Source organism: Pterocles gutturalis, unplaced genomic scaffold, assembly GCF_000699245.1.
Source record: "Pterocles gutturalis isolate BGI_N339 unplaced genomic scaffold, ASM69924v1 scaffold45860, whole genome shotgun sequence".
Taxonomy (NCBI): domain Eukaryota; kingdom Metazoa; phylum Chordata; class Aves; order Pterocliformes; family Pteroclidae; genus Pterocles; species Pterocles gutturalis.
The window spans coordinates 7,037-18,233 of record NW_010139903.1 but is presented as its reverse complement, the minus strand read 5'-3'; the positions used below and the strand labels follow the sequence as shown (position 1 = coordinate 18,233).

The following is an 11,197-nucleotide window of genomic DNA, read 5'->3' as shown; positions in this document are numbered from 1 at the left end:
CCTAAGACGGACCCCTGAGGGACACCGCTTTTCTTTTTTTGTCTTTTATTATATATGGCCTGTCATTTTTATGTATCATATCTCTAAAGCTCTTAAAAAAAACCAAACCAAAACAAGCAAATAAAAATAACAAACCTGAAAAACCCTGCGATACTGCTTTTAAGCCCTAATAAGCCATATATATACAGGGAATCCTTTAGAGAGCATTCTAGTGACTTAAGAGCTTGTTGCAGATCTGTTTGGAGAGTTCTATCTTAGTGGTTGTCTAACTCTGCTTGATTCAAATATCTACAAAGAGGGTATTTGAAAAATATTTGGTTTTTAAAAAAACTTTCAAGTGAAAATAAGAGGAAATTGTCCATAAGTATGAAACTTAGAAGTTCAACAATTTGATCTTAGATGACTTTTAGCTGTGTTTTCTAGGCAGTAGTCATGCTAACTGTATGTTCGTGCTTTCTTTGTTTGCTTTTTTTAGTGTTTTGACCTACATATTCATGATAGATGTTTCCTTGCCAAATACTGCTGCAACTAAATCTCCTCGTGTCCATGAATTTACTACCCGGATACTTGAAAATCTTAAACCCCTCATGGAAGCAGATGAAGAAATTCAGAATCATGTTATGGAAGAGAATGGAGTTGGTGAACAAGATGAGCGAACTCAGGGCATTAAACTCTTGAAAACTAGTGAGTCACTTAATGAGGTTAAGAAATGGGGGGTATTTTAGGACATGATGGTTGTACGGTTGCAGTACACAATTTCACCTCTCAGATCTGTACTGCATCAAGGTATCTGTTGTTTCAGGGTTGAGGTTTATAAAGTCACCTTTACAGAGTCAAACTACCAGTCTAGGTCCACTCTAACATGTGAAAATCTCCCAGGCGAGTCTCGCAATAAATTTGGTCTATAACTTGTTTGGGGATTATTACTATTTTTTATCTTCTTAATCAGTGATCATTTCTCTTTACAAAAACAGTTCTGAAGTGGTTGATGGCAAGTGCTGGACGGTCCTTCTCTACAGCTGTCACAGAGCAACTCCAGCTTTTACCCTTATTTTTCAAGGTATATGCTTTAATTGCTCCTTTATTAGTTATCTTTGATTAAAAAGGGATTTTATATAAATCAAAGTTCTAAGGGACTTTAAAAAGAAAACCTATGATGGTAATAAAAACTATGCATACTGAAGAGGCCTCAATGTTTTTTATGCTTATGTATGCTTACAGCTGGTAAACTAGCCTGTTAAATGGTTTTCTGACAGTGACGATCTGTAGGTAAATGCTCTGTACATGTGTAACTTGGAGGGGGAAAAGTGTTTAATTAATGAATGAGAGTATGTTGTTTCTTTTCTCAAACTTATCTTTAGTTGTTTTCTTTTGTTCTCTGATTTTACGGTTCTTCCTAAGTGGTGGTACTTCTCTAGTTTTTCCTGGCACCTCTATCCTTGTAGTCTTTCATGAAACTTGGTCATTCAGTGCTATGTATCTGAAATAATACATATTTGCATGCTCCAAAGCAGGTCTTGCTTTGTATAAACATCAGTTATCCAACAATAATGTATGTGACCAAAAAATAAGGGTTTATTATGGGAAAGTGACCTTGAAATACCGATGGAGCTTTGTCTCCATTTTGGACCTACATCTACAATATTAAATTAATGGGATTTGATACCAAAAGAATTGCAATGAGGAACCAGAGTGTTAACGGCACTCATTTAATCTTCCTTAAGAGTTTCAGACTAGCCGTGATGCTTAGATAAGTAATATATGGTGCAACGAGCAAGGTTCTCTTGATTCTATTAATTTGTTTCTACAGCTCATTACTGAGAATATTTTAATGTTATATGGAATGTTTTTCCTAGTTAACTTAATCTTTCTGCATTATATTGATTGTATTTTTCCTAGACAACTGTCGTTTTGTAAGATGAAACTTTCTGTCAGGATTTTGCAGTTAGCAATGTTTATTTACTAACACTAGCCTTTTATTTTTTCCCTCTCTTATCTTGTTCTATAGATTGCACCGGTAGAAAATGACAATAGCTATGATGAGCTCAAAAGAGATGCTAAGATGTGCTTGTCCTTAATGTCTCAGGGTTTGCTGTATCCTCAGCAAGTGCCTTTGGTACTTCAGGTGCTAAAAGAAGTGAGTATGGTCTAAATAACTTAAGGCTTCTTGTTACCTGATGCACTCTGTGCTTTTTTTTTTTTAAGATTATGCAATTGTGATTTAAAGATAATCAAATACTGGTTTTTTTTTTTAGAGGTTATTAGAAGTGTTTTAAAACATTTTTAGAAACAGTAAATGTGTTTTTCTTTCCTCTTTCCAAACATTTAAACACCTTGTATTTTGATAAGAAATTGAACAGTATTTGAGTAAATTAAAATCTGGTTCAGTAGTGGATCAGTTTAAGCCAAACACGTCTCCTCATAAGCATAACAGTTAAAAATCCAGTTTCAAAATATGTTGTCATATAAAGAACTGCCCTTCAATCTTTTAGAGTTTTACTGTATATTTATCAACTGCTACTGCTTTCTGAAAAACAACATAAATGAAAACACACTCCTGAACTGAATAGTTCATTCTGTATGCAGTTTGTCATGTTAGAAATATTGGGGTTTTTTTTCCTCTAGTCCTTCAAGACTGATCTATAGTAATAAAACTACCTGTTGGTAGTAAAATGTTGGTCTGAGCTGTACACACAGCCCAACTAGGAACTGCAGTGTTGCAATCCAGTCTGTACCCACACCTGATGCTTGCAGTCATTTGGACTTCCATAAGGACGTGGAGATCAAAGTAAAGAAACTTGAAAAAGCTTGGCTTTCCAAATCCATTGTATAGACTATATATACTCAAGCAGAATGGAATTTCTGGTTTATTTATATCTGCCTTATGACTGATGTCAGGAATGAATCAAAGGGAGAAACTTGCCTATGTTGTTTTTTACAGTATTGGGTATCTGCTAAATAATTAGGTATCTGTTAAATAACAGTATGCTTTGGAAGTTAAACCTGTAATAAATTATTGTCTAAATAATAATTACGTGCTTTGGAAATTAAAGAGTGTATGAAACAAAAATATCTGAATAAGGGAAGGTTTTTGCAACTGTCTCCAAAAGCTGCTTCTCAAATATTGTTAGCTTTACATCAGGTAGCTGCTTTCTTTCACATTCTGGCCTTCTCATAATTACTTGCTTATATTTGTAGACAGCAAGAAGCAATTCTTGGCATGCTAGGTATACCATATTAACCTACCTCCAGACCATGGTGTTCTACAATCTCTTTATCTTTCTCAACAATGAAGAGGCAGTCAATGACATTAGATGGCTGGTTATAAAACTCCTGGAAGATGAACAGCTTGAGGCAAGTAATACCTTTTCTGAAATGCTTTGTTTCACCTGACTGGTTTCTTGCCCTTGTCAAGTTTTATGAAAAAGCTACTGGTTGTAAATGAATACAGCAAGTGTTTCTAGCTTAGCATTCTTCCTATTTTGAAAATAAACTTTATAGGATTTATTTATTTCATATTCCATTTTTTCTTTTAATATTCATTCCAGGAAGACAGCTGTTTAGACTATACTCCATTAGTGATTTTTAAAAAGTTCCATTGATCCTACTTTTTCAACAGAATGGAACATGGCTTTGTTTCATTCTTGGTTTAAGTACAGCTGAAATAGGCATATTGTAATTTTACTATAAATACTAGCATGGATGTTGGTAGAAAATTCAACTTCCAACAAGGTAAAATGCCTTCCTGTGTGAAAACTGTATAAAGCCACTTTTTATTACTGTTTTCCATTTAATCATACCAATTTATTAATGACAAAAATACTTTTTTTTAAAATACATCCAGCTCACTAAGGAAGTATTTGTTTAGTTACAAGTAGGTTTTCCTTAGTTCTCAGAAAGATGCATGCATAGTAGGACAGAATTAGTCTAGCAGATGCCGTTACTGATGGTGTTACTTGATTCAAAAAATATAATAGTAAGTTTACTTGTCACTCTGGACAGGGTTTTGTGTGTTTCTTGAGCTAGTGATACTTCAGTGTATACAAATGAGAGGACATAAAATCCAAAATCTTGGCTGTGGTACATGTGTACCTTTGAAGATCCCTGTATGTATGCACAGAATGCTCTTAGAAATGCTGTCAGAATCATAAGCTTGTTTTCAGGAGGAAAAAAAAAAAAAAGGCGCCTGACGTCAATCATCAGGTCTTTTTTGTCAGGCTTTCAAAAGCTGGGGAAACATCACAGAAGTATTTTATTCTGTATCACTAATTCACAGAACTGAAGGCTTGTATTAAATGATGTGTATTTAAGAATGTTTGATCATGTTCAAGCACCGTGAAGAACCTTTTTTGCTAACCTACATTGCTTCCATTTCCTCAGCGCCACCATTGTCACTGTTTTTTGTGCTGTTGGCAAATATCAGTGAGATACTACTTTTAGGTGCTTGGGTGCTTTTTTTCTTTCCAGAAGAAAGAAGGTCCTTAAGTATGATACCCTTCTGCCAAAACAAAGATCCTGGTTTAGGTCTTCCTGAAGCTCCATTTAAAACAGTAGTTATAGCTGAGACATGAAGCTTGCTTTTGTGAGCAGTGAATTGAAAATAATTTCAATATACAAATTAAAATTTTTGGCTTAAAAGGTTTGACATTACATGCACTCTGTAACAGCAGTTGGACTATTCACCCAACCATGCAAATTTCAGTCTGCAGATGAGCTCTCATGTCTCCCATGTCACTATTTGTTCCAGTGAGCTGGAAAGCAACAGCTTGCACTCCTAAATAACTTGTTTCCCACACCAGTCAGAACACTTACCTCATAATCTCATGTCATTTTGAAAAATACCTTTTATTCACTTTAATACAATTAATCTAGTTATTTTAAGTGTACAAAATTATTCTTCTGCACTACAGAGTTGCAAATCAAAAAAGCTTGTCTATGTTCATAACCACTTATGATCATATAGTTACCATGGAAGCTTTCACTGTTCTTTGAAAAGTGATCTTGTTTTTTCTTGATAATTGAGTAATTCACATGTATTTTTTTAATGCTGCATTTTAAAGATGAGAATCCCTAGCTTTAATTAGTATTTGGTGTCTTTACCCTGTAGAACTGAGATTTTTTGGTTCTTGGATTTAAAGGTACTTTTTTTTTTTTTCTTATGTTGATACTGTTGTGCTTTAAACCCAGACAGTGGCCAAGCACCAAAACCAGGATAATTACAAAGGTGCCAAACCTAATGATTCAGCCCATCTTGTTCTTCACTTTAATATACATTTTGCACTTCTAGTATTGCTAGAATTACATTCTCAAACTTTCTGGTGATGTCATATTTTTTCATATAATCATTGCAACAAACCTTGGCAAATGACACTGTCAGATGACAACACTGAATGTCAAATCTCACAGTGTGACTGCAATGCAGAGTGAATGTGGCTCACAGGAGTCTGGCTTCTGTTGAACACAAATTTCATGCATCCAACTTGAAGCATAGGTCACCAGAATTGAAGAAAGCTGTACTTAAGTAGTATTGTGGAAATTCTCCTTCTGAAAGTCAGAGGAGTTGTGGAGCTGATAGAGTACTATGAATGTAAGACCTAATGTAACCCTGCAGCTGATAAAGGGAAAAAGTCTACAGTCCTGAAAAAGAATGCTGTGTTCAGCAGTATAACCACCATTGAATATCACATCTAATTTTCATGTCATTCAGGCAGTTTGAGAGAGCTGCAGGAATTATTTGAGTTTGGGAAAGCATGTTTTGCACTAAGTAATTCTGTTTACTCAGAGGTAGAGGAAAAATGAAAATGACTGTATTCAACTTGGAGTTATGGTTGAAGTGGTAGCCTAGTTAAGGTGAAAGCATATTTCTTACAGTTTTCCCAGCCATAATTTGATCTAGGAAGGTGTCTGGGTAGGTGCTTCATATGTTTATATTTTTATATATCAGTGTACTGAATACATGGCACTCACGTCTTGATAGACATTTTTCATATTACACTGCAATATTGCAGTAATGGGAGTATTTTCTCTTTGGGTAGGTTTTCCTGTGCAAGTATTGCACTTAGGCTTTACTTGTGCTGTTGAGTGTTCTTGTTCTCGTATTGTCACAGTTTCGTAGACCTTGGTCAGTCAGTTCTGACAAAAAACCCAAACAAACCATACTTGGTTAGAAGAGTATTCCCCTGCTACTCCTCTGTAGTTTGTATATTCTATAAGCTATCATGTGAGTATGCTGATCTGTAAATTATTCAGTGTCAGATGTTGTGATGAATGTTTAGCTTGTTAATGTATGGTTTTAAAGGCTTTGCTTCTAGGTGCTCCTTGCAGCAAAGTGTTCCTTTTAGTCAGATTATTAATTTAGAAATGAAAGTGGGTTTGATACAGTGAATAGTGATGTAAACGACTACAGCTCACGTGGGAGCTTGCTCACTTTACAGCCAAGCTTCTTACTATTCTGGGTCTTGCATTAGCACATCATTTTTCATTTAATAGCTTAGTTCTTAAGAGACTCACAAACTGCCGATAATGCTGACAGACTTTCACTTCATACTACTTCATGCTGTTCAAGTAGATCACGCTTGAATAATATGTTGTATAAATTTAAAAGGAATGAAGTGAAGTCTCAAGAGCTTATTGTTAACTGTGTTTAATTATTGCAGCACTTGCAGCTATACTTATTGCTTTGTGGAGGTTCAGAACATGATGTTCAAGGATGTAATTAATTACAATCTACTGCATTGAATTCAGAGCGTTGGTAGGTGTTTGTACTCCAGATAGACAAATGTTCTGTTTACAGTTACGTGTAACAGTATGTACTTACCAAAAATCTGGAGACTGCTGTCAGCATCTCAACAAGTTGATTTGGTTTTACAGTTTGTAAAGGTTGGGAGTTTTTTGTCAGCCTGCAACTATTGAAAGTGGAAGTGAGCTTAAATATGGTCTTCCAGTTCTATAACTTTATGGCTTGGGAAGATTTGCGTAGATGAGATAAATTGGTAAAACTGCTTGGTTATACTCGGTTTTAAAAAGGAATTTGAGTTTTCTCTACTTGTAATCCACTAACAGTGTGTTATGGCTGTTTTAAAAGGAACAGAAAAGGAGATCTGTATTTGGAATTGTTTGGCAATTAGATGAAGGTTTAGTTTTGTCTGGTTCTTTTGAGTTTGTGTTACTGAAGAAAAGAATATTTTCCAACCTGGAATTCTGGTTTTTATTTATGTAGTGAAAAGAACTGGTACTCAGGACAACAAAGTAAATAATGTTGGAGTGTTATAGAACTGAATTGTTGACCATAAGCCACTGAAGTTAGTTGTCATTGCTTATTAATCCAGCATCTGTTGTATCTCACAAATAATTCTTGTGCTACGGGTAGAACAGAACCCGCTTTGTCTCACGAACACACCTTCTAACTTCTCTTGGAAAGGCTTTTCTGCCTTTGTCAATTCTTATGTCTCCACATACATTTGAGGGGAAAACGAAATGCTTTTGAATGAAGTATACTTTTTTTGCTTGGTAAAACTAATGTTAATACAGAGACTATTGTAAATTTTGTAAAGCAGGTTGATTATTTGGGGTGGGGCATCTTGTTCTCATTCAAAGTCTGCTTTTAAACTTTCTGAAGTTTATCTAGTCTGATATGTCTTCACAATGAAGTGTAATTATATTATTTGCTCGAGTAGTAGGTCACTTCATGACAAATTATGTGAAGGTATTTCTATATTACATTAGAAGTATGTTTACTAGTTTGTAAAGAGCCATATAGTAAACTGCTGGTAGTTTATGATCAATAAGATAACAGGATAATCTTTTCAAGACTTTACTTGGGCAGAGTTTGGTAATTTGGCCTGGCTGGATGTGCTTAAAAGGATAGTAGTAGCATAAATACCTGCTTCTTGCTGTGTATGTGTGCTTAGTAATTGTGGTGTGTACTATCTCTGCTTGCAGGTGAGAGAAATGGCTGCTACCACACTAAGTGGTCTGCTACAGTGCAATTTTCTCACTATGGATGGTCCTATGCAGACCCATTTCGAACAGCTGTGCAAGATGAGGTTACCGAAAAAACGAAAGCGAGATCTGGGTTCTGTGGTGGATACAATTCCTTCTGGTGGTAAGAAAATTGCTTCAGAGACTAAAACCATGCATGTCGATAGCAGGTTAGGAAGAAATACATATTTTGTTCTACGCCTAAATGGTTATTGTGGAAGCACTCCAGATGGAATAGGATTTGTCCTGTGGTTAAGCAGTATTTTGAAAATTAACATATACTCAGAGAAACATAAGGCTTCTTGACCATGCAAATGTTCTTCCTTGCTAAGCATTCATAAACCATAATGGCAAATCACCTTGCGTACATTACTATCAATTTCTGTGTATGTAGTGCAGATCCTAATCCTTGTTAAGTGATTCAAGAATCTAATTTACCACATAAATTATGAATAAGACACTACTACCAAAAAAACCAAATAATGTTTTCTATGCTGTATTACTACATTAAACTAATTTATTACTTTTCCATAATTAACACTAAAGAGATTTCTCTATTTCCCATGTGCACATTTCCCATAGTGAAGAATGATGAGGGATAGATATTTTCTCAGTAAATAAACTTTCGTAGCTGCCACAACATAATTTCAATCCTTACCCACCTTACCTTCTATTTGTTAGCAGTGTAATTTTTTTCTATTCTATCACCCCCCAAAAAAAGAAAAAAAAAAAGAAAAAACAAAACAAAACAAAACCAAAAAAACCCCCCTTAGTTAACCTGAGTTAGGAGATTTGGCTTCTGAACAAACATTTATTTCATCTGAGTCACATACATTTGACCCAAAAGGACTGGGTTTCAAATAGTTCCAGTATTTGAGAGAACATTCTGAACACAGAAATAGGGAGCAGTGGAGGTATAGTTTATGAGCTATTTACTGACTAGAGAGAAAGATTCTTTGCGAGAAGGAAGCTCTTTTGAAATGTTTATAAAGTATACTGCAGTTGCAGATGAATTTTTTTTTTACATATTCTTCTGTGTAAGAAAGCAGAAGCAATTTGGAGATCCATACACTTTTGTGAATTTATTTGACCATATGGTCTGTAGAACTGTCTGGCTTTCTGTAGAAGCTAGAGATCTCTACTGTGGTAGGGTTGGTTGTTCTGCTTTTTTTTTTTTTTTTAATTCAGGGTCAAAACTCAATATTAGTATGTTATGCTAATTAGCTCACCTCTGTTTAATGTATAGGCTCTCTTCAGTCATTCCCACCAACAATAATAGCTTTATTTTCACTGATAACCAGTTTTAAGTTTGGCTGTGTCACTGAACAACGTCTTAGATAGTTGCACCTTGCCAAATGTAAACTTAACATCCTGCAATTGCAGACCTGGTTAAACGTCATGCTGGTGTGCTAGGACTTAGCGCGTGTATTTTGTCAAGTCCGTATGATGTGCCCACCTGGATGCCACAGCTCCTGATGGATCTCAGTGCCCATCTTAATGATCCTCAGCCTATTGAGGTAAAAATACTTATAATTTTTCTATTCAATATAACACATCTAAAATACACTTGACTCGTTCTTAGTTCCCCTTTCCTGGAAAAAAAAAAAGAACCTATTAAGGAACTTAGTTTCTGCTGCTTTTTATTAAAAGGTTCCAAATATTTTTCAATCATGGACTGCTTTTAAGTATTTTTAGTGGTAGTTCTGTTCTTGCTTTCAAATTTAAAGCATAAACTGAAATCAGGTTATAGTCTTTTTTAATTAGAAATGTCACTTCTGTGCATGCCATTGTAGAAAATATCAACCTGAACCAAAAGTAACTCTGAAATTTTTAAAACAAGGTTTTACGAGCAGCTCTAGAAACAAGTTCTTAATGGTTACCTTTAACTCTATTTTTTTGCCGTCAATTCGGTTTTGTTGACCTCTGCTGTTTTAATCACAGTACTGAGCTTATGACTGAAGGATTCCTTAGATTTAACAAACTTTTGCTATGATGTGCGATACTGAATCAAGAAACTGAACTGATTGGACTTTTATTTTGCTAATTTAATAATAATATTAATTATTTTAATAACAGAAGATAGTTTTCCTCTGACTTGTTTCTTCTGTGCACGTTATGTGATTCATTAACTCTTTCTCTTGTTTTGAGACCCAAACCATTAGTTGGAAGTACCCTAAGAAAAGGAAGAGGGGAAAAGCATTTCACTTAGACTTTATCAGAATTTATAATTTTTTCAAACTCAAACTTGTAGGTCAAAAAATCCTTTTTATAAGAAAGCTGGAATCATGACACTGGTCAAAAGACTAATCAGAACTGTAAAAATTAAAATACTGGGGAACTGGGATGAATTTCCCAGAGCCTTTCTAACCTTTGTAACTGCTCAAACACTTTGCCCTACTCAGCAGTTATTTCTGTTGTATTGCAATGTTTGTTTTGTCATGGAGCTTAAAACCATAACTGATACAGATGAATACTTATTGTCTGCTATATAGATGACTGTGAAAAAAACACTGTCAAATTTCCGGAGGACCCATCATGACAACTGGCAGGAGCATAAACAGCAGTTCACGGATGACCAGCTACTAGTGCTTACTGACCTCTTGGTTTCACCATGCTATTATGCATAGATAAGTAAGTTTCTTTGTTTTGACATAAATTGGCAGCAACATCAGTCTTACAAAGTCTGTCTCTCTAGTTTAGCATGGAGTAAGGAGGAATCCCTAAACCACAGGGAGAATTAAGTCCCTTGCACCTGCAGCAGTCTGTTCAGGATCAGATTTATTTTGGTTAAATATTGTCCATCTTTTGGTGTGTCCCTGTATTACACTAGTATTTTGCTAAGACACTCTCACTTGTTTTCTTCAGTGCTGATGTTCCTTTTCTCCATTTTCTGCCAGTTGGCTGCCTTTTAAGTGCCTGGCAGTTTCACTAAAGGCAAGGTACTTGCTGCTTTGTACTTCTGGTGCCTCTGAGGACTTTAGCCTGCCACCTAGTCCAGTCTGTCATCTAGATCTCCTGATGGGGAATGACTGCTGCCAAACTGTTTCCTCCTCCACATTATGGCTTTGATACTGGGTCTCTTCACACAGGCATGTCCCCAAAGAGTCAGTCCATTCCTGGAGTTTCTCTTTGTTACGCTACAAGATTCCAATTTCTGTTGTATTGTGATGTTTTGTGACAGTATGCCAAGAGAATTATTAAGTTATATTTTCATTTT

General features: G+C 35.4%; 1 protein-coding gene across 1 annotated transcript; it reads left to right on the top strand.

The window, feature by feature from the left end:
• Positions 1 to 504: 504 nt before the first annotated feature.
• On the top strand, positions 505 to 10,607 carry LOC104469105 (proteasome activator complex subunit 4-like). Its single transcript, XM_010083473.1, has 7 exons — positions 505 to 684; positions 975 to 1,060; positions 2,009 to 2,137; positions 3,199 to 3,354; positions 7,942 to 8,104; positions 9,364 to 9,497; positions 10,473 to 10,607. Exons 1-7 carry the CDS (start codon positions 588 to 590, stop codon positions 10,605 to 10,607), a joined length of 900 nt encoding a protein of 299 aa, XP_010081775.1. The 5' UTR covers positions 505 to 587.
• Positions 10,608 to 11,197: the final 590 nt, after the last annotated feature.

Excerpts from the sequence above, each read along its gene's own strand:
- LOC104469105 (XM_010083473.1), top strand. The coding sequence starts at position 588 with ATGGAAGCAGATGAAGAAATTCAGAATCATGTTATGGAAGAGAATGGA. Across the intron at positions 3,355-7,941 it reads TGGAAGATGAACAGCTTGAG|GTGAGAGAAATGGCTGCTAC; the intron begins GCAAGTAATACC and ends CTCTGCTTGCAG. Across the intron at positions 8,105-9,363 it reads GGATACAATTCCTTCTGGTG|ACCTGGTTAAACGTCATGCT; the intron begins GTAAGAAAATTG and ends CTGCAATTGCAG.